Source organism: Triticum aestivum, chromosome 1A (assembly GCF_018294505.1).
Source record: "Triticum aestivum cultivar Chinese Spring chromosome 1A, IWGSC CS RefSeq v2.1, whole genome shotgun sequence".
Taxonomy (NCBI): domain Eukaryota; kingdom Viridiplantae; phylum Streptophyta; class Magnoliopsida; order Poales; family Poaceae; genus Triticum; species Triticum aestivum.
The window spans coordinates 527,519,097-527,546,861 of NC_057794.1; the positions used below are offsets into that span (position 1 = coordinate 527,519,097).

Sequence of the window (27,765 nt, forward strand, 5' to 3'; positions counted from 1 at the left end):
AGGTGCATTTTCTTTGTTTCAGAAATTTCATGGTCTTCAAAATCCATCTTCTCCAAGACATAGTGTCTTGCATGGCATGGGATAAGCTATACTCGGATTGTAAAAGATGAAAATTACACGTTGAAATAGTTGAAGTCATGCTTAATTATGAAAATAACACTTGTTGTCGTTGTGTACCATTTGAAGTTCGAAGGTCTCCTCAAGCTTAATGCTGAAGCGTCGATCATCGTCCAGGTGAGGCATGTCGCACAGACCTCGATTGTCGTGGCACCAGTCGCACTCCCCCCACTACAAGAAATATGTCAACTAGTGACCTTCTGTCAGTGACCCTTGAAGAATTGATCATAGATCTATGACCATTTGAGACCAATTGGTCAAACGCTGCTCGGTCAAATCATCTATGTGAGCCCAGGTTAAATTTATATTTTATGGCCAAATTGGCACGTTGCAAAGCAAGTGTTATCTAGAACCCTCCTATTACCCTCAAACTTTTTGGGCACTCTTACATACCCAAATCATTGCCACATGATAATATTCAACTCAATTTTCCTAGTAAATATTTCTCAGGAAATTTCCAAAGTTTCTACCTCGAGAGAAGCTTTGTGAAGTAAGTACTAGCTAGGCTTACCCAAATGATCTGAAAATTTACCAGCGCATGACCATACATATGTAACTTACCTACACCAATTTTGAGCTCATTTCATTCATCGAATCTCTCTCACTAGTTTTCCCAAGTTTATGTCCATAGAAGAGCATTGTGAAGGAAGTACTACTTTGGCATGTCCAAATGGTATCAATTTTCTACAATGCTTTCCTATACCCAAATAACCATCCTCCACCAAATTTCAGCTCAATCCATTCATTGTTTTGAGCCTAGCTTCAACATTCATATTTTTGTCCAGCGTGGTACTTTGCAAAGCAAGTACCACCTAGGATCCTCCTTTTGAGCTAAAAATTTGTGAAGACATTCTCCTTAGTAGATGATCATCCTCAGACAAAACTCACACCCATTGGCCATGTGCATTTCCCGTACCGCTAATCAAACACTTCGCTGATAATTCATCTTTGAGCATAGGTCAGTCTCCTCGTGAGATTCTTCTGTTGTAATTTTCTTCCTAGTACCTACCCAGGGAGTGCCCAACCCACTAGACTTGCCTAGGCCTCCCAGAACGCATGTCAATGCCAAGGTCAGGCGGTGACCACGCGGCAGGCATGCGAGTTTACGCGCTTTGGAGTTGGGGCCCTGGGCCACATCCAAACCTCGACGTATCGCCACCAAACCACGTATTTATGATTAAATAGATACTTATGTAACTAGAAATGATTTTTGGAAAAAATAAAGAGCAAACAATAAGGTAGATGCAGTTCAAAATTGACCCACTTCCTACTGAATCGGCAGAAATTTGTCTTTTTCACAAGTGGTGGATCAAAACTTTTGACACCAAACCATTTTGTCAATTACGCATTAAATATGGCCTAATATTTTATAAAAATGATTTGGTCCAATTTTGCAACAAGTATATGGTAGCTCCTTCACAAAAAAAACTCATTTTGGGCATTCAAAAAATGGAAAATGAATTTTCCGTGCAAAGAAAATGAAAACTCCCTTAGGAAACATTGTTTGGAAATCGAAAATGCCCCCTTGTGCATAATATGAGATCATTTGAACAAACTATGCCATGAATGTGGCCATAAGTTTGACCATTTGGCTTGAAAGCCCCGAATCTTCACGCATGATAGCTAATTTCTGAGAACACTTTTTTAAAATAATTTCCATATTGCAAGTTTTTTATTTTTCCTGGAAACTTGGTGACATATAATGACACAATGCGAAGGTTTTCCAATTTTTTGATTTTTTTTGAATTTTTTATGCCCGTTTCAAAATGCGATGAAAACGGCGGGTTTGACCGTTCCTAGCTAGTGGTTGAATCTTGGAAAAATTTTGATGGTTCTCTGACTAAATAGATACTTATGTATCTAGAAATGATTTTTTGAAAAATAAATAGCAAACTATGAGGCATCTGCAGTTCAAATTTGACCCGCTTCCTACTAAATCGGCGGGAATTTGTCTTTTTCAGCAGAGGTGGATCAATGCTTTTGACACCCAAACATTTGGTCAATTGTGAATCAAATATGGCCTAGTATTTTAGAAAAATGATTTGGTCCAATTTTTCAACAAATATATGGTAGGTCCTTCACAAAAAGAACTCAATTCGGGCACTCGGAAAATGGAAAATGAATTTTCTGTGCAAAGAAAATAAAAAGTCCCTTAGGCAACATTGTTTGGAATTCCAATATGCACCCTTGTGCACAATATGAGATCATTTGAACAAACTATGCCATGAATGTGGCCATAAGATTGATCATTTGGCTTGAAAGCCATGAATCTTCATGCATGATAGCTCATTTCTTAGAACACTTTTAAAAATAATTGCCTGATTACAAGTTTGTTATTTTTCCTGGAAACTTGGTCACATATAATGACACAATGCGAAGGTTTTCCAAATTTTTAATTTTTTTGAATTTTTTATGCCCGTTTCAAAATGCGGTCAAAACGGCGGGAATGACCGTTGCTAGATAGTGGTTGAATCTTGAATTTTTTTGGTGTTTCTCTGATTAAATAGATACTTATGTACCTAGAAATGATTTTTGGAAAAAAATAAATAACAAACAATGAGGCAGATGCAGTTCAAATTTGACCCGCTTGCAGCTGAATCGGTAGAAATTTGTCTTTTTCACGAGAGGTGGATCAAGGCTTTTGACACCCAACCATTTGGTCAATTGTGAATCAAATATGGCCTAGTATTTTAGAAAAATGATTTGGTCCAATTTTGCAACAAATATATGGTAGCTCCTTCACAAAAAGTACTTAATTCGGGCACTCAGAAAATGGAAAATGAATTTTCCGTGCAAAGAAAATAAAAAGTCCCTTAGGGAACATTGTTTGGTATTCCAATATGCACCCTTGTGCACAATATGAGATCATTTGAACAAACTATGCCATGAATGTGGCCATAAGATTGATCATTTGGCTTGAAAGCCATGAATCTTCACGCATGATAGCTCATTTCTCTGAACACTTTTTTAAAATAATTGTCGTATTACAAGTTTGTTATTTTTCCTGGAAACTTGGTCACATATAATGACACAATGCGAAGGTTTTCCAATTTTTTGATTTTTTTTGAATTTTTTATGCCCGTTTCAAAATGCTGTCAAAACGGCGGGAATGACCGTTCCTAGTTAGTGGTTGAATCTTGAATTTTTTGGTGTTTCTCTGATTAAATAGATACTTATGTACCTACAAATGATTTTTGGAAAAAATAAATAGCAAACTATGAGGCAGCTGCAGTTCAAATTTTACCCACTTCCAGCTGAATCGGTAGAAATTTGTCTTTTTCACGAGAGGTGGATAAGAGCTTTTGACACCCAACCATTTGGTCAACTGTGCATTAAATACGACCTACTATTTTAGAAAATTGATTTTGTACAAATTTGCAACAAATATATGGTATGTCCTTCACAAAAAAAAACTCATTTCAGGCACTCGGAAATTGGAAAATGATTTTTCGTTCAAAAAAAATGAAAACTCCCTGTATCAATATTGTTTACAAATCCAAGATGTAAACTAAACTTATGCAAAATATAATACCATTTGAACAAATATTTGATAGGACTTTCACAAAAAACTCATTTTGAGCATTGAAAAATGGAATGAAATTTTTATCTTGAATCGATTATGACCAATTTATATGGTCATAAGATCATCAAATGATTTGTTGCATTCGGATTGGTCCATGGGCATATCATGCGGATCATGCATCAACCGCCGTCGGATGTTTCCGGATCCAACGGCAGCCCACATCCCCTCACCATCTCACCCAACCGCAGCCCAACTACCCAAACCCTAACTCAGATCCCCTCCTCTCTCCCCCGATCCACTCCCGCCGCCGCCGCCTCTCCCCCGCCCCCAAATCCACCCTCACGCCGCCGCCGTCCCCCGCACCCCCGCCCCTCCCTAGAGTTTCTCGATCCAGCCCCGCCCCCTTCACGCCCTCACCGCCACCACTGACAGCGCCCGACCCTCCCCTCGATCTCAGATCGCATTGAGCTCCCCTCTCTCCCTCCCACTTCTCGAAGCTCCCGCGTCCCGCCGTCGAACTCGGGCAGCCGAGCGGTAGGGGCGTCCCCGGTGCCGTCGATCCCGGCCATGGCCTGCAGCCAGTGGGCGCAAGTCCAGTGGCCCGACCGCCCGCCCCCATGCGCGAGCCTCGCGGAATCGACCCCCCCTCCGTCCGCGACATGTTGCGGTGGAGAGTTCCCCTTCCCCATGGAGGTAGGTGCTGGTGGCGGTTGTGCCGTGGCGCTCGTCTCTCGGCCTGCTCCGACGCGGTGCAGACCTTGCCGGAGCCGCCGCAAGACGAGACGCCGAGCTCGAGCTCGGAAGCGTCAGAGCCACCGATTCCCGAAGACCCGAGGCTGGAGGAGATCCGATCGGAGCTACTTGATTCCCCGACGATGCTGGAGCAGCTGGTGTTGTCCAGCTCGGAGTCCTTCGCATTCGTGGTCCGCCTGCTCGTCGAGGGGGACGAGCACCGGCATATACGACAGAGCGTGCTCGGCAGGTTCATGCACCGCGCGCGCAGGATCATGGGGAACAAGCAGGAGCATGCGGTGTTCCAAGCGCTACTGCGCTTCTCCCAATGGCGGCACAAGGAGCTCAGCCGCATCATGGACACCGCCGTGGAGCCCAACCTCGTCTTGAGGACCAACGATGGGTACGTTCACCTATCAATGAATCCCCTGCTATTTCAGTGCTCCCTCCTGATTTGATCAGAAGTAATTTACCAATTACCATTGTGATTTGCATGTCCAAATTACTCTACAGTGTATTTGTAGAATTACTCTATGGTAGAATAAACTTTGGCATGCCAACAGACTTCAGACGTAGCTACAGTATTGGGGAGGGTGCTCTCCTTGTGTTCGGTGACCACTTAGTCAGACGATGCTTTAGATTTACCTCTGACTATAATCCTGCTGTTAGATTCAGCTGCTCCTGTGCCCACCTGCGATTGGGTCTAATGCAAGCACACACAGCCTCAAGTTAAACAAGTACCCGTCGCCGGCATTCAATATCTACACTACATGCATAGTCGTATAGTGTTGAAACTTGTACATGATGCATAAATTTGATTACTTGTCTCTATATATCCACTCTACAATTAATAGTACTAGTGTATAGTGCTGACAAACTCCTTCACTTGTCATTTGTTCAGTTGGAGTGACTTAATCGAGCGCTACGAGGGCATAAATCATGTTGAATATCTGGTTAATACACAAACACATCTACTCATAGCACTAGTTATTTTACACTCAGAGTTAACTACATTCTGATTCATCCGTATGATTCTTGCACACAGAAACTGTTGGCGGATATCGCAACGTTGAGGCATGAGCGTGACCACCTGGAGGCTAGCGTGAGGAGGCAGACAGTAGAAGACCTGCCGTCCCGCGCAACCGCGACAGAGCTCCGCGGTCTGGAGCACAAGCTAGAGTGCGCGCTGGGTAAAGTCCGTGAAACGAAGGTATGCGTGCTATTACAACACCCTGAACTGCACAATATTCACCTTGGCTCACATGCCACTCGCAGTACAGGATAATCAATGGTTACTTGACTTTCTTATGTGCAGGATAAACTGATGGAGGAGCAGCTAGATGAATCACACCACAGGGTAAGTAGCTGTAATTGTAAGGGAAATAGAACGATTTAAGATGCGGACAAGCAGTTGTGAACTTGTGATTGATCGTGCATATGGCTCTGTTGGCGTGTGATGCATGCAGGTTCACATCCTGGAGGAGCAGAACAACTTCCTTGGCCACATGGTATGGTAGGAGTGATTTGCATCGCTGCATCCCTGCGTGCCATAGAGTAATTAATATCTCTCTATGTGTATTGTGATTCACATGTCCAAATTAATTACCATTGTGGTCAAGACTTAAGACAGCTAAAGTACCATAGAGTAATTCTACAAACACAATGTATATAAGTGAATACATTTCTGCTTGTAAGAGGGTGTTTGGTTAGACGGTAAACTTGTTGTGCAAATATTGGTATGAATCTGCGATGGTAAAACATGTTATCCTACTCCATGATGTTGTATCATTTGTATGATTTGCAAATACTCCTGGACATTGGCTCCATGATGTTGCATTAGGTATAATCTATAATGCTAAAAGAGGAGTATAAACTGGAGTAATTTTTTTAGCAATTATCTTTGTTTTCTTTTAGGCTCCCATCATGTTGCATTGGCTACAGCTGAGTACTTCTCTTATGATGCCTGTAGGAGTATTTAAAACAGAGGAATTGACATGTTACTAATTTCTTCTTCTTCCCAAACAGATTTTGAAGGTATTGAAGCACAACCTTTGTACCCAACCTGCAAAATGCTAGTATAAGATTCTTAGATAAGGAGGGCTCCAGGCGCTCAAACAATTTCAACTACAAGCAGGTTCGCGGATCCTCCTGTGTCCCCCTTTTCTCTGGTTTATGATTCCCAACATTTCCTACCTCCCATTGGCAATGCCCGGCTCTGCTCAGGTTCCTAGGAAGTCGTGCCAATTTGATGTCATGTGATGCTGCTGATAAGTCTGAAATTTTGCATGCCCAAAATCTAGGCGTCCCAGTTTCGTTGTAGCTACGCTTCTAGTTGTTGCGGGAAAGTGCTCGCTTCTGGGTGTGAGACAATGGTCTTGCGGTCTTAATTTTTTGATCCAGTCGATTATGGTAAGATGTCATGCCATGTTGTGATGTTTGCTTATTAGGTCTGTATTGATCTATTCTTGCTAGATGTGCAACAACAAATTAAGAGATACGATACTGATTCCTTTCTTGTTCAATGTAAATTTATTACATAAACATGTGGAGGGCATTGTAACTTTAGTAGAGTTGGTCATATGGTACTGATTCCTTTCTTGTTCAATGTAAATTTAGGATGAGGAGCGTTGGTGATAAACACTTACGAGTTCATTAATAACTAAGAGACTGTCATGCTGAAAAAACACTTCCTGCTGTTGATTATTAATCCATGAGTATATTACGACTCCATATACGGCAACCACATGTAGACTTGCTCTAGCTCTTCTTAATTTCCATGCATGTTTCTTTCCGGACTTAATCTTACTAAATATCACCCTGTCACTTGCTGCTATTGTTATTCACACTATATCCTCATTGTTCTGTTTTTTTGTTGGCAGATATTTTGCCTAAATTCAAGACGAAAGAAGATGTTCAAAGAAGCGCCAAGACATTTTTGTATAGCAAGTTATGTAATAATAGTTGGGTTATCTGGCCATTCTGAACTCCAGAATTTCATATATCTTCTCTCTGTTTTTGAATGAAATGTTGTATGTTTTAGAATTACAATTTTTGTTTCATATGAAATAGTAATTATGTATGTGATTTGAAAATGTGTGCAATGGAAACATGACTTATGTAACCCACTTGTAAAAATAATTTGAGCGCATTTGAAATTTTGATTATGATATTCGGGACGAACCTGACTAGTGGGGCCAGCATCAAAATAAAATGGTGAAAAATAAAAGAGCATACACTCTAAAAGGCCGCACCCAGAAAAAAAAGGCTGAATTGTTGGGCTAGGCCCATGTAGCAAGCGAAAATTAATAGAAAAATATATTAAAAAGGCCGAATTAATGGGCTCGGCCCATGTAGAACATCGAATTGGACTAGGCTGAATCTTATCCACGTTAGCTTGACACGCTGGATGCCTACGTGGCCTGGGGAGGTTGCTAGTGACCAAAACAAAACAATAGACATATTTTGGTCATAAACGTCCAGGACCTTCTCACAGAGAAGGTCGTTAATTTCAGTTTATGACCGCCAGCTTTTGACCTTCTATTTTTGGTCACAAAAAGGTCGTAAATGAAAAACAATGACCTTTCAGTGACCAATAGTCAAGGTCACAAGTTGACATATTTCTTGTAGTGCCGGGAGACTTTCGTCGTCCGATGACGACATACCCTAAAAGCCAAGGTTTTATCATTTAGGGTTTGTCGACGCCGAGGCACCCTAAAAGCCTAAGCTTTCATCATTTAGGTTCTTATCGACGCTGAGGCACCCTAAAAGCCTAAGCTTTCAACATTTAGGTTCTTATCGACACCGAGGCACCCTAAAACCTATGGTTTAATGCAGCAAGAATAAAGGGGCAGTTGATCCTACTTAATTAAGTACTAAGATACCCCGGCCCATGCATTAGTCGCAAGTACCCCATATGTCCTATTTTTAGCAAAGTCATGCTAAAATTCACGGAAAATTTCAGCATGACCTTTGCTGAAAATAGGACATATGGAGTACCCAAATTTGCCGGAACGGAAGTTAATCGACATTCCGGCAAACTCAAGGGCCTCTCAAGGTACCCCCGGCTCATGCATAATGAAGTCGCCAATGGGTCATTTCAGAAGATCACAAGTAGCATCATCACAAGTACAACATCATCACAAGTACAGCAGCAACAACAGCAGTGAACACAGGCATAACAGCAGCAGCAGCAGGTTTATTCTTCTTCTTCATAAACATTAATTGGTGTGGGTGACTCTATCTTACCTCTAATGACTCACTCAACTTAACAGGACAAACCACAAGCATTGTTTTGATTCCAACAGCTGATGTAAAATACATCCAGCAAAAGTGCTCTAAAATCAGAAATACTACCCCCCAAATCTTTAGCTCAATTCTGAAAATACATGGCTAGGACAACGGTAGCATTCAACCACAAGACCAAGCATATACTTAATAGTTAAGATCCCAGGTGAATAACACACTTTGGTCTTCTAGTTACAAAACAAAACTGACATAACTCCGTAATCACTATTTCAGCAAGCAGCAGAGGAGGTTTAAAGGAAAGGAGCATATGTAGAAATACACAGCAAAAAAATGCAAGAAGCCTTTGACACTCCCCTGCTCAAGGTACCACTACCCCATGCACATGTATTTGGGTAAGTAGCAGAGCAGAGGAGGAGGCCATTTAATCAGGTAAATGGTGCATTTACAAATTCTTCACTCCTGGGAACTAGAAGAAAATATCAGTCACTGAAATGGACACACAGGGCAACAAAACTAGTGCCTAAACTAAACTAACTAATTAGACTAACTAACTAAACTAGTCCCTAAACAAGGAGCATAAACTAACTAATTAACTAACAAACTAATTAGACTAACTAACTAACTAATTAGACTCACTAACTAACTAACTAACTAACTAATTAGACTAACTAACTAACTAGTGCCTAAACTAAACTAACTAATTAGGCTAACTAACTAAATTAGAAGAAAATCTCAGTCACTGAAATGTAGCAGCAGTTAGTAGCAGAGGAGAGCGGGATCAGGGATCAGGCAGCAGCAGCTTCGACAAGTAGCGGCAGCAGCAACACTCAGTGTGGATGAGCGGGCGTGAGGCACAGGGCGGCCAACGCGAGTAGGGGATGGCCTGGGGCTCAAGGTAAGGAGGGCATGGGCGCAGTGCTACCGGCCAGGTGAGGCGGGGCACATGGCCAGGGAATTCAAAGGCGCGGCCGAGCGCAGCGCGCGTGCAGCAGGACGGGGCAGCAGAAGGAAGCCCGGCGTGCGGCGAGGCCGTATGCCACGCAGCAGCAGTAGGGTTCAGGCACAATGGAGTCGGCGTCCTACGACATCTAACTCGAAGGGGGAAAGGGGGCGAGGGAGGAGCTCACCGCGGTGGCGACGGCAATATGGGGAGCAGCGATGGCGACGGCAAGCGGAGGAAGAAGAAGTGCTCCGGCCTCCTCTCCTGGTGGACGTGGGCCTCCTCCTCCTAGTGCTCCAGGGGCTGGCAGTCATGGCGGCAGGCCGTCGGTGGCGAGGACCGAGACGGCGAGGCGGGGCGCGGGGGTCGTCGGAGCGGGTGTGGAGTGAGGGGGGAAGTTGATCTGGCGAGGGAGGGACGAAGGGATCGGGCTAGGGGGGAAGATTACTAATGGCCCACCCCCTGGCGGTGCGCCATTAGCTAGGGGGAAAAACTTAGTAATGGCGCACCTGTGGACAGTGCGCCATTACTAGTTTTAACTAGTAATGGCGCACTTTCTACATGATGCGCCATTAGTATGTTTGGAAAAATGAAACAAAAAATTGTTACTAGTGGCGCACCATGTATCTGGTGCGCTATTAGTATCTTCCACACTAATGGCGCACCTGCACATGGTGCGCCACTGCTATATTGTAGTGGCGCACCACGTGTCAGGTGCGCCATTAGTGTCAATTCCATCTATAGCCCATTTCCTAGTAGTGAACAGATCCTTACCAATAGCAATATTAGGTTCAACATTAACTTGCTCAGGAGGTGTATAGGTTCTAATATTGCTTTTATGAACCACAGTTGAAGCTTTAGCATGATCTTTTATCCTAACAGGAAAAGGTGGTTTGTCAACATAAGCAATAGGAATAATAGGATCCTTATAAGTGACAGTATTTTCTTCAACTTTAATAGGTGTAGCTACTTTTACTTCTTTGTGAGGGTGATATTTAAGCCACTTCTCCTTAGGGAGATCAACATGAGTAGCAAAAGATTCACAGAAAGAAGCTACTATCTCAGAGTCAAGTCCATATTTAGTGCTAAATTTACGGAAAACATCGGTATCCATAAAAGATTTAACACAAACAAACTTAGGTGTCATACCTGACTTCTTACCTTCGTTGAGATCCCAATCTTCAGAGTTGCGTTTAATTCTTTCCAATAAATCCCATTTGAATTCAATAGTCTTCATCATAAAAGAGCCAACACAAGAAGTATCGAGCATGGTGCGGTTGTTACCAGAAAGCCGAGCATAAAAATTTGGATAATCATTTATCTTGAGAGCTCATGATTGGGGCATGAATATAACATTGATTTAAGCCTCCTGAAGCTTGAGCAATGCCTTCTCCTTCGCGAGGCCAAAAATTATATATATAATTACGATCACGATGAACAATACGCATAGGATAAAACTTCTGATGAAATTCCAATTTCAATCGTTTGTAGTTCCATTATCCCATATCATCACATAGCCTATACCATGTCAATGCATCTCCCTCCAAAGATAAAGGGAAGACCTTCTTCTTGATAACATGATCGGGCATACCTGCAAGCTTCAATAATCCACAAACTTCATCCACATATATTAGGTGCTCATCAGGATGTAATGTTCCATCTCCTGCTAAAGGATTAGCTAGCAGATTTTCTATCATACCCGAAGGAATTTCAAAGCAGACATTTTCATATTCAGTAGGTTCAGTAGGTTGAGGAGCAACTCTTTGCTCTACTGGTCGGGGTGAAGATACCCCAAACAAGCCCCTCAGAGGATTACTTTCCATAGTAACAAGTGATAGTAAATTTCAGCACACTATATAAATTTTTCCTTACCAAATTCCACCTACCAAAGGCGCTTCACTCCCCGGCAACGGTGCCAGAAAAGAGTCTTGATGACCCACAAGTATAGGGGATCTATCAAAGTCCTTTCGATAAGTAAGAGTGTCGAACCCAACGAGGAGCATAAGGAAATGATAAGCGGTTTCCAGTAAGGTATTCTCTGCAAGCACTGAAATTGTAGGTGATAGATAGTTTTGTGATAAGATAATTTGTAACGAGCAACAAGTATATCTCGGCATTCTAGGAATGGGGGTCCCCAGACTTGCCTTCCTGCAGCCTGCGGCATGGCTCAAGTGGGGGCCAGCGTGGCCCATCTTCATCAGCTCAAGCCCAAGACCCTCCCGAGGGGCCAAGCCTTGCGGGGCGGATGACAGAAAGCTTCCTCAGAGGCAGCCTCATCTGGCAGGCTCGCGAGGAGGCAGAGAGCTCAAGGCAGGGGTACCTCGTGAGGAGCCCATGACGCAAGCCATGACGATCGAGACCAGGCGGGCGCCGGCCAGCGCAGTGTCCTTGTTTCCCCTTTGGTGCAAAGGGGGCAAGAACAGGTCGAGGCATGGTGCAAAGGTTACCATTACGGTGGAACGAGACCAAGACCAGTAGAGCGGCAGGACAGAGGTCACCGTGGAGCCCAAGACGGCGTCATCACCAGTGCTTTTAGTAGCCGAAGACCACCTTTGGTCAGGATAACTTGTACTAGATGTTCCCCTTCAAAATGGTCAATTGTTGGCGCCCTTCCCGCTCATTTTTTGGGGAGAGGCCCAGGGCCTCTATAAATAGAGCTAGCCACCACAGAGTAGAGGGAAAGGAGAGAGGGAGATCTGATAGAACCCTACCAAAAAAGAGAGGGAGAGATCTGATAGAAACCTACCAGAAAGAGAGAGAGATCTGATAGAACCCTAACACAGAGAGAGAGAGGTGTTGAACTCACCCAAGCAGTTCGTCGCACCAGCTCAAGAACACCTCTCGCGAGGCTGTTCTTCCCTTGTACTGTTCATCGTCAGCTCATGAGGCAATCCACCACACCACACACTGGAGTAGGGTATTACACCACAACGGTGGCCCGAACCAGTATAAACCTCATGTCCCTTGTGTTCTTCGTTGTTTCCAGCTTAGATCACGCGAGGAGATTGGACGTAGATCAGTAGGGGAGAGATCTCCGTGCGCACCCCAGTGTTCGAACCTCAAGGGTCTGCCGGAACCCGAAATCTGACATTTGGCGCGCCAGGTAGGGGTGAGCCGGAATATTTCTTCCGCTGTTTGCGTGTGATCTTCTGTCGTGTCCATGGACGCTCGTCGGGCTCGCGCCTAGCGCCGGGCTGCTCTCGCCACCCGCGTCGCCCAGACGGCGCCCTTCGGCGGACGCCCTCGTCATTCCCCGTCGCCTGCCGCCACCGGCCCGGTGGGGAACGAGCAGCAGGCCTCATCCCAGCATCCTTCGGTGCGGCAGGAGGGCCGCACCGCCACACCATCACTGACTCCAGCCGCTTCATCGTCCCACGCCCGTCGTGCCCCCACAGACGCGCATGACGCACTGCTCCTGGCAAGAGAGCTCTTGCACTACCGCCCCGTTGACGACCTCTACGAGGACTGGCTCGCCCGCATCACCGAGCTCGTCAGTGCCGTAGGGGGCTCCCCCTTGCCGTCCCTCTCGCTGCCTCGCCAAGCATTCCAAGCAGGAGGCGGGGATCAGTAGGTGCCTCCACCACCTCCTCCCCAAGAAGGCACCCTGGCACCAAGGCGCGCAGCCCCACGGCGAGACCCTCCGCGTCCGGCGCCTGCGCAGCAAGAAAGGAGCTGCCAAGAGATCCCTTGTCCCCAAGAAGGTGCTCGCGCGCTCCCAGCGCCGGCGCGCCAAGATCGCGTCCCTGCACCTCCACGCCAAGACCCCGCGCTGCTCCAAGCGACGGCGCGCGGTAATCTCCAGGAACAAGCCCAGTACCAGCAGCAGGCTGCTGTCGGCGTTTTGGGAACGGGGATCCCCAGACTTGCCTGCCTGCGGCCTGCGGCGTGGCTCAAAGGGGGACCAGTGCGGCCCATCTTCATCGACACAAGACTCAAGACCCTCGCGAGGGGCCAAGCCTCGCGGGGCGGACGACACGGCGCCTCCTCAGACACAGCCTCCTCAGGCTGGCTCGCAAGGAGGCGAAGAAATCGAGGCGGGGTACCTCGCGAGGTGCCCATGACGCAAGCCATGACCACTCAGGGCGCCAGGTGGGCGCCAGCGCGCGCAGCGTCCTTCTTTCCTCTTTGGTGCAAAGGGGGCAAGCGCAGCCGTGGAGTACCGAGGCATCAGGCAAAGGTTGCCATTTCCGTGCAACGAGACCAAGACCAGGCGGACTACGAGACGGAGGTCACCATGGAGCCCAGCACGGCGTCACCACAGAGCCTTTGGCAGGCGAAGACCAACTTTGGTCAGGATAAGTGTACTAGATGTTCCCCTTCGAATTGGCCAATTGTTGGCGCCCTTGCCGCTCAATATTTGGGAAGAGGACCAGGGCCTCTATAAATAGGACCAGCCACCAACATAGCAAACAGACGGTCGACAAGTGAGAGCAAATCAGAGAGAGTGAGTGAGAGAGAGAGAGGGTGACTGAACTCCTCCTAGCAGTTCATCACCCCAGCCAAGAACAGACCCTCGCGAGGCTGTTCTTCCTTGTATTGTTCATCATCACCAGCCCCAGAAGGCAATCCACCAACCACACACTGGAGTAGGGTATTACACCACAACGGTGGCCCGAACCAGTATAAACCTTGTGTCTCTTGTGCAGTTCTTTCAGTAGTTTAGATCTTTGTGAGACGGGGAGGTAGAAGGCGTAATCTCCGCGCGCACCCCAATGTTTGAACCTTAAGGGTCTGTCGGAACCCGTGATCCGACATTTGGCGTGCCAGGTAGGGGTGCGCCGGAATCTGTCTTCCACCACCCCGCTCTCCTCCGACCGTCGCATCCATGTCCGACGCTCCTCGGGCCCGCGCCGAGCACCGGGCCGCCATCGCTTCTCGCATCGCCCAGACGGCCCCCGTCGGTGGGCGTCCTCGTCGTTCCCCGTCGCCCGCCGTCAACGCCGCCACCGGCCCGGCGGGGGGCGAACAGCAAGCATCGTCTCAGCATCCATCCGTGCGGCAAGACAGCCGCACCGCTACTCCATCGCTCACCCCAGCCGGCTCTTCGTCCCGCGCGCTCCGCGCACCCTTGGAGGCTCGAGCTGCGCTCATCGCGGCAAACGAACTCCTGCACTACCGCCCCGTCGACGACGTCTACGAGGAGTGGCTCGGCCGCGTCGCCGAGCTCGTCCACGCCACAGGGGGCTCTCCTGCGCCATCCGCTCCGCTGTGCCGCACCCCGCCCCGCGTGGGCAATGAAGCTCCGGGGGCGTACCAACCGCCTCCACTCCAAGAAGGCGCCATGGCTCCAAGGCGCGTGGCCCCTGGGCGGAACCTGCTCCGCCAGATGCCAGCACAGCAACAACGGAGCTGCCAAGAAGTCCCTCGCCCGCAAGGAGTTGCCGGGGCGGTCCCCGCTCCGGCACGCCGCGACCCTGCTCCCGCTCCGGCACGCCAAGACCCCGCTCTGCTCCTAGCTGTAGTGCGTGGGGACCCTCAAGGCCAAGCTCTCCCTCAACCGAAGCCTCCCGTAGCCACCACAGGCTGCCGCGCCTACACCACCGAGCTGCGTAGCGTCGTGTGGTCCGGCAAGTTCAAGCCAGACCTGCCTCCTCGCTACGACGGCACAACTGATCCCGCAGAGTTCCTCCAGCTCTATGAGCTAGGCATCGAGGCTGCCAGCAGAGATGAAAAGGTCATGGCGAACTGGTTCCCCATGGCACTGAAGGAAGGAGCTCGCACCTGGCTCCTGAATCTGGCTCCGGGCACGATCTCCTCCTGGGACCAGATGCGCACTTGCTTCATCACCAACTTCCAAGGTACTCGCGACCGGCCGCCCGCCGTGAGCAACATGCGCCGCATCAAGCAGCAAACTGGGGAGACCCTGCAAAAGTACATCCAGCGCTTCAACAGTGCGCGCCTCAAGATCCCCAAGGTGTCCGAGGAAGCCATCATCTCGGCCTTCTCCGATGGCGTGCGCGACGTCAAGATGAAGGAGGAGCTGGCGATGCATGAAGACCTCTGCACCTCCCTGGAGCTGTTCAACTTGGCGACCAAGTGCGCCAGGGCTGAGGAGGGACGTCTCTCCCTCCTCGAGCTGCCTGCCGCGGACCCAGAAGAGAAGAAGCCCAAGGCCAAGGACGTGAAGCCCAAGGGGGCTGCCGTACTCGCAGCAGAACCAGACACCAAGCAGGGCAAGGATCTGCCCGAGTCCTCCAGGGGCAGCCGGTACTGTGTGTACCATGACCTCCACACCCACAACACCAACGAATGTCAAGAACTCCGTGCCGTGCGAGAAGGAAGGATCGGCCGTCGCCCTGACCGTGCTGACCGGGGCTACGGCCGAGGAGGAGGAAGAAACCCAGGACGCTGGGAAGATCGCGGCCCGCGCCAGGGGTGGCGCGACCAACCTCGCGAAGGACCGCTGGCGGGACCTGCCTCGCGAGGGGGACTTGAGGGATCAGCCTCGTGAGGATCGCCCTCATGGCAACGCAGGCCTACCTCCGCTGCCGCCTCAGCCAAGGAGGAACGAAGACCGCCATCAAGACGAGGGGGCTGGGGGCTTCCAAGAGCCGCGCGCAATCGCCTGCATCCTGGGCGGAGCTCAAGCCCCAGCCTCTCAACGTATCTTCAAGCAGTTTGCCCGCGAAGTGAATGCAGTTCTCCCCAAGCTCGAAGCAACGCGCCCCCTCAGGTGGTCGGCGTGCGCCATCACGTTCAGCTCAGCAGACCAGCTCAAGTGCGCGGCCACGGCCGGAGTCCTCCCGATGCTTTGCTCCCCAGTCATCAGCAACGTGCTGGTCACCAGGACCCTCATCGACGGAGGGGCAGGGCTCAACGTCCTGTCCGTGGAAACATTCAACAACCTCCAAGTGCCCTATGACCAGCTTCAGCCAACCAAGCCTTTCTCCGGAGTCACCGACGGTTCCACAGTCCCGATCGGGCAGGTCCGCCTCCCTGTCACCTTCGGGGCCCGCAGCAACTACCGCACCGAGCTCATCGACTTCGACGTCGCCCACATCCGCCTGCCATACAACGCCATCCTCGGGTACCTAGCGCTGGCCAAGTTCATGGCCGTGACTCACCACGGCTACAACGTCCTCAAGATGCCAGGAAGTGGCGGCGTCATCACGGTGCCCTGTGAAGAGAAGGATGCAGTGTGTTCCCTGGAGCGAGCCTATCAAGTCGCGTCGCTAGAAGACCCAGATCGCGGAAGCAGGAGGCTTCCTGAGACCACCCCCAAGAAGAAGAAGACGTCATCAGGCTCAGCCCCTCAGGAGGCAGGCCCCTCAGGGCCCGTGTCTGCCCAGGGGGACCCCCTTCGATCGCATAGGAAAGCACGCCCGGTGCCCTCCTCAGGCAGGGCTCGGGGGCTCTCACCTGGAGGGCCACCGACCTAGCCAGGGTCACGAGGGAGGCGCTTGGGCACCATGTGGAGGCGTGCTTCGAAGCACGTTTCCCTCGAGAAGGAGCCAGGCAAGGAAGATCAGACCAGCAGGAGTTTGTTAACAAGGCCATTCAAGAACTATAGGAGTCAAGGATCATGAGAGGTTGCCGCCGTCTACCAGCTGTGGCCCCACATCCAGGCAAGGATGGTGGGCTGCGCGTCTGCGTCGACGTACCAGGGCTCAATCAGATCGCCACGACGAAGCATCTCTGGCCCTCGCAAGTGGGGCGCTGCGGGGGTCCACCCCACAGCTATGTTCGCATGCCTTACAGCCTGCCGAGCATGGCTGCGGCGTACCAGTGCCTCATGAGGGGCATCATGGAGGCTCAGGAAGACAGGCGTTCCGCGGCCCTGGCGGAGATGAAGACAGCTCGCGAGGAGCCACCAGTGCCTCCGGAGCCTCCCGAGGCCCCGGGGCCTGGGGGCTGGTGAGGACCAGCTTCCGCAGCCCACTGAGTTTGCTGCACCAACACCACTTCGCCGACGACATCCTCAGGTGACATCTTTCAAGCTTCATTCCCAGCTGGGAGCGCCCTCCCAGGGTTGCATCACTCCCATGCCGCGTGGGTCCGTCCCTGCGGCATGTATCCCCTTTTATTTTTCGGTCGTTAGTTTGCCTTGTTGGGGGCGCCCCTCGGGTTGCATCATCCCCAAGCCGCTCAGGCTAGGCCCAGCAGCGTGTATCTCCCTCGCGTTTATTTCCAACTATGCATTCGCCTATCACGCTTGATTGCTTGATGCCTGTCCGTGACATCCCTTCTTCTCCATGTCGGCCACTTGCACGTTAAAGGGGGGGTGCCTGAGCATCGCGACTCAGGGCTCTTACTGGCTCTCCAGCCCTCACCCTCTGTCCTTATCCACGGCATCACGACCTGGCATACCAACGACGGCTGAGACAAGCTCGAGGGCCGGGACCCGAGGACGTAGAGTACCGGCATCTAACCAAATTTTGCAGGGACACATCTCAAGATACGGCCGAGTGCCAGGCGCAACCCGCCTAGAGGTAGGGCCTCATGAGTCCCGCGCTGGCTCACGGGTGCCCAGATACACCTCACCTAGCCCTACCGTGCCGGCCACGTGTCAGGGCGGGGCTGTACACGCCCTGGGGGCTCCTCCCGGAGGGGAGCCCCCTCCCACGTACTAGTGGAAGCACCATGCTCCGCGCTGGCTGACGACACTGCCGAGGAGCGGCTATGCCCGTACACATACGGAAGCGCTATGCTCCATGCTGGTGATAAACAACTGAGGTTGGCCTCCGGGCCGCATTAACCTCAAGGAGCCCAGAGCTCAGTGGCTAGCCTCGTCCCAACGCCTCCCCTCGGGAGTGCCGCGCGAGGGGGCTAGGCACGGGGGCTACGACTAGGTCACGCCCAGACGTACGCCGCCCAGCCAGGCCCCTCGGGCCTGGTTCGTCGCGCGTCTCTCCCTGAGCGGAGCCAAGGTATGAAGGCCATTTGAGCGTCAAGGGGGACCCCTGAGCATCGCGACTCAGGGGCCTAACTTGTCCCGTAGCCCCTCACTCCTTAGTTCCGAAAGGCTATGCTGGGTGAGGTACGCGCGGGGCCGGGCTCTGCAGACGTAGAACGGTAGCCCCGCTTACATCTCACCTCAGCACCCGCTGTTTGCGCGTCAAGGGGGACTCCTGAGCATCGCGACTCAGGAGCCTAACTGGCTCCGTAGCCCCTCACTCCTTAGTTCCGAAAGGCTATGCTGGGTGAGGTACGCGCGGAGTCGGGCTCTGCAGACGTAGAACGGAAGATACACCTACATCACGCCTCCCTACTTGTTGTTCGCGCGCCAAGGGGGACTCCTGAGCATCGCGACTCAGGAGCCTAACTTGTCACGTAGCCCCTCACTCCTTTGGTCCCGTCCTAGTTTCCAGTCGGGGCTAATGTTGGGTGAGGCACGCGCGGGGCCGGGCTCTGCTGGCGTAGAACACAAGCAAGTAGGGAAGAAAAGCATAAAATTCAAGGAACTTAAAAGCAAATATTACAACCCATACTGTCGTCTTAGCACCAAACGCAAGTTTAAACGCCTCCCTGAGGCATGATGCATGCGCAGGAATTGAAAGAAGAACAGGGATGGAACGGAGTCACTCGTCGGCGGTGAAGCTGTGTGAAGTGGCTTCGCCTCGTGGAGCAGCAGGGCCGGCAGCGCCTTGCTTTGGCCTGGTGCTGAAGGCCCGGAACTTCCCCAGCAGCGCCTCCGCGCGCCCCTTCACGGCTTCGACAGCGGCGGCAGCACCCTCGCCACTCACCGGTTCCAGCAGGCCGTTGAGGTCGGCGTTGGGATTGCGAAGGTAGATGTGGGCGAAGACCCGCGTCAGCGCAGCAGAAGGTAGATGTCGGCGTTGGGCCGATGCCAAGGGCGACATCCCCAAGGGCCTTAACCAGGAAGGGAAGCAGCTTGGCGGGGCCGTCCCCGTCATCGGCTAGTGGGCTGTCCAGGCCGCTCTCGTAAAGCGTCTTCAGCGAAGCGCGGGCATCTTTCTCCATGTCCGCGAAGGCCACGCGATCCTCGGCAAGAACCTTGGCCTTGCTCTCCAGCTCGACCCTCGTCGCCTCCAGCTCCTCCCCTAGCGCACTTAGGCGGTCGCGGCGCTTCTTGAGCTTGGCCTCCCGGCCCTCGATGGCCGCCTCGCGAGCCTTCATGCCTTCTTCTTGTTCCTGGCAAAGACGAACCTCCTTCGTGAGCTGGTCCCACAGGCCTTGCAGCTCGTCCTCCAGCGCCTTGCAACGACCGCAGACTTCAGCCACCTCTCCCAGGGCCGCGTCTCGGGCAGCCTTCGCCTCGAGGGTGGCCTCCCTCTCTCCGTCACAGGCCGTTGAGGCCTGAACCAACACCGCCCGAATTGAAGCATCAGAGCAAATCCAGCCCGAAGCCAGTTCCAGGCGCCCGGCCACCAGGCGTGGGTCGGCGCCAGGAAGATCCTGCCGCGACCGGTCCAGTTCAGCAACGGCACGCTCTAGGATGGAAGAAGAAGGCGGAGAATCATCGGTGCGCTCCAAGACAATAGGAGGAGTTGGGGAAGCAACGGTCGGTGGAACGGGAGGAGAAAGTAGCGGCGGCGAGGCCGTAGTATCCCGAGGCGGAGTCCGTTGCGCCTCCATAGCCGTAGCAGCGGTGCCAGACGAGGGCACCTCGGGAGTCATTTGAGCCATGGGGGCTGGGCTCGCCCCAGCTAGCTCAGCCAAGCCTCGCAAGGATGAGCGGGCAGGAGAGACCCGCGCGTCACAATGTCCCTCCCCTGCAGGCGAAGGCGTCGCTGTAGATGGGGCCTCGGGGGATCCCTTCGGCTTCTTCGCCATGGGCGCCAGCCTATTCAAGAGAAGCAATCATCAAGCCTCATCGGCGGAACGAGAAACAAAAGATCAAGGATCAAGCACTTATGGGTCGTCGCCAGAAAGCTCTAGCTCCCTCCGGCCATACTTGAAGCCCGAGAGCCGGCTGGAGGGGTCGACCTCTGAAGCAGAAGGCGCGTCCACGGTTCGCCCCGGAGTCAGGATGGACCCGCGGGGGATCGACCTGGTCCTGCCCCTCTTCGGGATCGAGGGCGAGCTCCCGCTACCCAGCATGTCATTGTCATCATCATCATCATCGCTCAGCGAAAGGCGGAGAGTACGGGACCTACGCCGGGGGAGGGGCGCCCTCGACTCTCCATCGGTCGCCCAAGAGTCGGGCCCCTCTCCCCGCTCCTCTTCCTCCTCCTCATTGTTGGAGTCGCCGGAGGGCACATCCACCGGTCCTTCGGAAGCCGCCATGGGCACGAGCCCGTCCCCGTTAAAAACGGGCATGGACTCCACCACCTGCTCCCAGTCGTCGCGAAGGAACAAGGGCTTGGGAGCGCCCTCCAACCTTGCCACCTCGCCCCCGACCAGAGATTGGAGAACCGCGGTCACATCCTCTTCGCTCGCAGCCGTGGGGCTCGGATGAGGCCTCCACATTGGAGGAGAGTACTGCCGGAGTGGAGCCAGCTGGTGCTCCAAGAACTCCCTCAGCAGCAACGCACCGGTCAACATCGCCGCCGCCATGCTGGACGGCCTCAAGTCCGCGTCCATCTTCTCCAGCACCAGTTTTGCGCGAGGGTCCATGAGCTCCACTCGGCCCCAATCGTCGGAGCTCGTGGGCGGCTCCACGGGCAAGATCAGCCTAGGATGGACGCGCCCGGCATCCACCAAGACCCACTTGCTCCTGAAGCCCTCAATCCTCTTCCCAGGATTCGAGATGGCAATGGTGCCGCCATATGCGACGAAGCCCGCGCACGCGGAAGGAGAGCCGTGAGTGATCTGGAGGGAGAAGTAGTGGCACAGCAAGGCCACCGAAGGCTGCACCCCTACGTGGCCCTCGCAGTAGTAAGTGAAGATCGCAAGAAGAAGGACAGAATTGGGGTGGAGATGCAGAGCCTGCAAGTTGTAATGGTGGAGGACAACGAAGAAGAACTCGGAGAAGGGAGGCACCAGGCCCGCAGCAATGGAGCTTACAAAGAGAGGATAAAAGGTGCTCCCTCGGCCCTCAGGGGTGGTGGAGCCGGCCTTGAACACCTTCATCCTGTTGATGCCCTGCGCCGCCGCCATCTGGCGCAGCCGGGCAAGGTCGGCCTTGGACACATTCGGCGAGTCTAGAGTAGGAGAATACCAAGCTTCGGCCGGAGGCTGGTGAGGCGCCATGGCTTCCTGGGTCGCGCAGCCGGAGTAGATCTGGAAGTTTGGAGGAAGAAAGGTAAGGCGCAAGAAAGGGGATCTGAGCAACGACCGGAGAAAGCAAAAGGCGAAGTCTGGGCAGATGCCGCTCCTTTATCAACCTGCGCGGTTGCTGAAGCACTTGCGTCCAATCAACCGCCACGCGGCGCCCTAAGCCGCAGGCTATTAGGGCCCGCAGTGCTTCGCCCTTGCCCTTTCGCCTCTCGGCACGGCCAAGTCCATGCGCGCCTTGGGCCGGGGGCTACTGTCGGCATTCTGGGAACGGGGGTCCCCAGACTTGCCTGCCTGCGTCCTGCCGCGTGGCTCAAAGGGGGCCCAGTGCGGCCCATCTTCATCGACACAAGACTCAAGACCCTCTCTAGGGGCCAAGCCTCGCGGGGCGGACGACACGGCGCGTCCTCAGGCGCAGCCTCCTCAGGCTGGCTCGCAAGGAGGCGGAGAAATCGAGGCGGGGTACCTCGCGAGGTGCCCATGACACAAGCCATGACGACTCAGGGTGCCAGGCGGGCGCCAGCGTGCTGCGTCCTTCTTTCCTCTTTGGTGCAAAGGGGGCAAGCGCAGCCGCGGAGTACCGAGGCATCAGGCAAAGGTTGCCATTTCGGTGCAACGAGACCAAGACCAGGCGGACTACGAGATGGAGGTCACCATGGAGCCCAGCACGGCGTCACCATAGAGCCTTTGGCAGGCGAAGACCAACTTTGGTCAGGATAAGTGTACTAGATGTTCCCCTTCGAATTGGCCAATTGTTGGCGCCCTTCCTGCTCAATATTTGGGAAGAGGACCAGGGCCTCTATAATTAGGACCAGCCACCCACATAGCAAACAGACGGTCGACAAGTGAGAGCAAATCAGAGAGAGTGAGTGTGAGAGAGAGAGGGTGACTGAACTCCTCCTAGCAGTTCATCACCCCAGCCAAGAACAGACCCTCACGAGGCTGTTCTTCCTTGTATTGTTCATCATCACCAGCCCCAGAAGGCAATCCACCAACCACACACTGGAGTAGGGTATTACACCACAATGGTGGCCTGAACCAGTATAAACCTTGTGTCTCTTGTGCAGTTCTTTCAGTAGTTTAGATCTTTCTGAGACAGGGAGGTAGAAGGCGTAATCTCCGCGCGCACCCCAGTGTTCGAACCTTAAGGGTCTGTCGGAACCTGTGATCTGACAGCTGCCGCGCCCTCACCGCCGACCTACGCGGCGTCGCATGGCCAGGCAAGTTCGAGCCTAACCTGCCCCCTCACTACGATGGCACGGCGGACGCCGTGGAGTTCCTATAGCTCTACGAGCTATGCATTGAAGCCGCCAACGGAGATGAAAGGGTCATGGCGAACTAGTTCCCCATGGCGCTCAAGGACGGGGCCTGCACCTGGCTCCTGAACCTGGCTCCTGGCACAATCTCCTCCTGGGACAAGATGCGCACTCGCTTCATCGCCAACTTCCAGGGCACTCGTGACCGGCCCCCAGCCGTGAGCGATCTGCGCCGCATCAAGCAGCGGCAAGGGGAAACCCTATAGAAATACATCCAGCGCTTCAACAATGCTCGCCTCAAGATCCCCAAGGTGACTGAAGAAGCCATCATCTCGGCCTTCTCCGATGGCGTACGCGACATCAAGATGAAGGAGGAGCTAGCAATCCATGAAGACCTGTGCACATCCCTGGAGCTGTTCAACTTGGCGACCAAGTGCGCCAGGGCTGAGGAAGGGCGCCTTTCCCTCCTCGAACTCCCGGCTGCCGACCCAGAAGAGAAGAAGCCCAAGGCCAAGGACGTGAAGCGCAAGGGGGCTGCCGTGCTAGCAGAGGAGCCAGACACCAAGCGAGGTAGGGATCAGCCTGAGTCATCCAAGGGCAGTCGGTACTGCGTGTACCACGACCTCCACACCCACAACACCAACGAATGTCAAGAGCTTAGGGCCGTGAGAGATGGACGTATCGGCCAACGCCCCGAGTGCAACGACAGGGGCTATGGCCGAGGAGGAGGAAGAGGTGGCGGACGATGGGAAGACCGTGGCCCTCGCCAAGGGTGGCGTGACCGGCCTCGCGAGGATCGCTGGCAGGACCAGCCTCGCAAGGGAGGCTAGAGAGATCAGCCTCGTGAGGATCGCCCGCACGGCAATGCAGGCCTTCCTCCTCTACTGCCACCGCCATGGAGGAACGAAGGCCAACATCAAGACGAGGGGGTTGGGGGCTTCGAGGAGCCGCGCGCGATCGCTTGCATCTTGGCTGGCGCGTAGGCCCCAGCCACACAGCGCATCTTCAAGCAGTTTGCTCGCGAGGTGAATGCAGTCCTCCCCAAGCTTGAGGCCACGCGCCCTCTCGGGTGGTCTACGTGCGCTATTACGTTCAGCTCAGCGGATCAACTCAAGTGCGTGGCAATGGCCGGAGTCCTCCCAATGCTTTTCTCCCCGGTCATCAGCAACGTGTAGGTCACCAGGACCCTCATTGATAGCGGAGCAGGACTCAACATCCTGTCCGTCGAGACGATCGACAATCTCCAAGTGTCGTACAATCAGCTTCAGCCAACCAGGCCCTTCTCAGGAGTCACTGATGGTTCCACTATTCCAATAGGGCAGGTTCGCCTTCTAGTCACCTTCGGGCAGTGCAACAACTATCGCACTAAGCTCATCGACTTCGACGCGCCCACAACCGTCTGCCATACAACGCCATCCTCGGGTACCCAGCCCTGGCCAAGTTCATGGTAGTGAATCACCATGGATACAATGTCCTCAAGATGCCAGGAAGCGGTGGAGTCATCACCATACCCTGTGAAGAAAGGGACGCAATGTGTTCACTTGAGCGCGCGTTCCAAGCCGCAGCAATCGAAGACCCGGACCACAGGAACGGAAGACTTCCCGAGGTGACCCTTAAGAAGAAGAAGGTTTTGCCTGGCCAAAGCCATAAGGAGGCAGGCGCCTTTGGAGGTGTTGCGTCAGGATCTGCGCCCGATCAAGCAGCGCCACCCTCTCTTGCATAGGAAGGCGCGCCCAGCGCCCTCCTCAGGTAGGGCTCGGGGGCTCTTTCTTGGAGAGCCACCGACCTCGCCAAGGTCGCGAGGGAGGCGCTCGGGCACCACTTGGAGGGGTGCTTCCAGGCACATTTCCCTCAGGAAGGTACAAGGCAAGGAAGACTAAACCCTCAGGAGTTCATCGCAAGAAACACCCAGGAGCTACAGGAGTCGAGAGTCATGCGCGGCAGCTACCGCTTGCCCACCGTAGCCCCACATCCAGGCGAGGACGGTGCGCTGCGCGTCTGCGTTGACATGCCAGGGCTCAACCGAGCCGCATCTCTAGAGCGCCTCTAGCCTTCGCGCGTGGGGCGTTGCGAGGGTCCACCTCACAGCTATGTTCGCATGCCTTTCGGCCTGCCGAATGCAGTCGCCGCTCATCAGCGCCTTCTGAGGAGCATTCTGGAGGCCCAGGAGGTCAGGCATTGTGTGGTCCTGGCGGAGATGGAGATGGCCCTCGGAGAGCCACTTGCGCCTCCGGAGCCTCTCGAGGCTCCTAGGCCTGGGGGCTCGTGAGGGTCGACGTCATCATCGTGCATCAACCACTTCTTAAACATCACTTCATCTTCAACGGCACCAGGTGACATCTTTCTAAGTTCCATTTTTAGCTGGGAGCGCCCACAGGGCCGCATCATTCCCAGGTCACGTGGGTCCGTCCCTGCGGCATGTATCTGTTTTTCTTATGCTCTTTACTTACCTTGTTGGGGGCGCCCCTCAGGCTGCATCATCCCCGAGCTGCTTGGGCCTGGCCCAGCGGCGTTTGCTTTTCTCGCATCTATTTAAAATGAATTTCCTCCTGCGTGCTTAACATACCCGACCTAATTGCCTGCTCGATTGACGCCTACCTATGGAGCTGCTCGCTCTGGCACAGCGTTTGTGCACGGGTCTGTCCCTGCAACACCGATAAATCTAAGTGGTCGAGCTCTGGCCGCGGCATCCCCGCAAGGTGCCATCTCACCAGGCCCTCAGTGCCCCAATCATTTCCCCGGAGCGACAGGTCTTGTTTCTCTTCATGATTGGTGTGTAGGACCTACTCCAGGAGCAACGCGGACGTCGCGAGCTCTCTCTCCCTCTCTCCGGCACGGACCACTTGCATGTTAAAAGGGGGGCACCTGAGCATCGCGACTCATGGGCTCCTACTGGCTCTCCAGCCCTCACCCCCTGGCCTTGACCCACGGCATCGCGACTTGTCATACCAGCGGCGGCTGAGCTCGCTCGAGGGCCGGGACCTGAGGATGTAGAGCATTAAGGAAAGTGCGGAGAGTGGGAAGAAGCTCGCGAGGACCTAACTCAGCAGCGCCTCAGCTGCCACCACTCGGGTTGGGCGCTTCATCGAGGAACTACACCAAACTCAAGAGATAAGTCACGCCCTTACAGGAGTTGGACCAATGCAGCACCAAACCCTCGCCCAGTGCGGCTCTTTCATGGCGACGTTGCCTTCCTTTCTCGCCCAGCGAGGGCTGCTTGAGCGCTAAAGGGGACCTCCCGAGCATCGCGACTCGGGGGCTCTTACCGGACCTCGGGCCGCTCACCTCCTGGCCTTGACCACGGCATCGTGACTTGGCATACCAGCGACGGCTGAAGCCTACCTGGGGACTGGGACCTGTCGGCGTAGAGCGCCAAGTCCTCGTGAGGATAGAAAAGGGGAGCCGAGCCGAGATAGGACAAGCACCTCGCATTGATTCATATTAAGGATATAATGTTCACAAAAGACATCGCAGGGAACAAAAGTATTAATCCTAAGGAACGCTAATCGCCCGCACCTCCGCAAGGGACGCCATCATCAATGGTGGGTTGCCCAACGCCGGCGCCAACACCATCCAGATCAGTGGCGTCGGCGGCTGGACGCAGCTGCCCCGCTGCGAGTACGACGCGAGCTCGGGGGATCGTAGCTGTCATCGCTTGTCTCTGGGGTCGCGAGGAGCTCGGGGGAGCCGCTGGATTCCCCAGCTCCTCCGCTGCTGCCTGAGGAGATGCTGGAGGGCCGATGGGCGGGCCAGGTCCTCGCCAGTTCATTGCCCCTGCTGCTCTCCTTGGGGCAGCACTCCAGCCGGCGTCCTTCAGCATCGAAGTCCTTGAAGAACATCAGGGAGGCGCCGTCATATTCAAGATGAATTACGAGGGCACCTACCATCCAGCAGACCCAGGCGATTTCGCCCCAGCCCCGGGTCATGAAGACCTTGCCCGGAGCGACGACCGCGACCTCCGCTCCGGTTGCAAGGGTACTGCTGTCAGCGTGCTGCAGCCAAAGCTCCAGAGCCCCGCTCGGCGGCATCTCGAAGGCGAAGGAGGGAGGAAGGCGGATCCAAGAGCTTGGAGGCATGGCGGCGTGGAGCACGAGCTCGCGAGAGGAGCGCTCGGCATGGACTCCAGGAGGAATGACACGTACCACCGTGACTCGCCTGCGTCGACAGCGGCACCGTCGATGTCGCTCGATGCCTTCTACCCCAGGACCCACGACGCGGGCGTACAAGGGTAGCGGAAACCTAGGCGGCGGCCGCTCATACCAGGGCCTCGATGCCTCCTGCTGAGCACCCTCATCTCGGTGGCAGAGGATCAGCCGCTTCTTCGTTCAAAGTGTGTCAGGACCCTCTTGAGGGGCCTTTCCCTTCTCTTCTCCAGAAAACCGACGGATTGGTGCCATTGGCGTAAGGAGAAGCAAGAACAAGGAAGAAGAAGGAAAGGCGCACCGGGAAGGGATGGACTGAAGGGGCTCGCGCAACCCCGTACTTATAACCGAAGGAGGCCAACCGCCGAGCACCATGATCGCAGGTAATCATGACCGGTCTCTTTGCATGCAGGGACTTGTCAAGTCGTGCGGTTGCCGAGGCATCGTGGGGAAGCACAGACGCCCACGTCCAATCAATCGCCACGCGGCGCCCAAGGCCACAGGCTATTGGGGCCCGCGGCGCTTCGCGCTTGCCCCTTAGCTTCCCTGCTAGGCCAAGCCCGGGAGCGCCTTGGGCCCGGGGGCTACTGTCGGCGTTCTGGGAACGGGGGTCCCCACACTTGCCTGCCTGCGGCCTGCGGCATGGCTCAAGTGGGGGCCCAGTGCGGCCCATCTTCATCAGCTCAAGCTCAA

At 53.6% G+C, this 27,765-nt stretch overlaps 1 protein-coding gene across 1 annotated transcript; it reads left to right on the top strand.

The window, feature by feature from the left end:
- Positions 1–4,647: 4,647 nt before the first annotated feature.
- Positions 4,648–7,445, top strand: LOC123175957 (MADS-box transcription factor 29-like). The gene is made up of 6 exons (XM_044590414.1): positions 4,648–4,775; positions 5,274–5,325; positions 5,418–5,582; positions 5,839–5,880; positions 6,398–6,506; positions 7,252–7,445. Exons 1-5 carry the CDS (start codon positions 4,648–4,650, stop codon positions 6,446–6,448), a joined length of 438 nt encoding a protein of 145 aa, XP_044446349.1. The 3' UTR covers positions 6,449–6,506; positions 7,252–7,445.
- Positions 7,446–27,765: the final 20,320 nt, after the last annotated feature.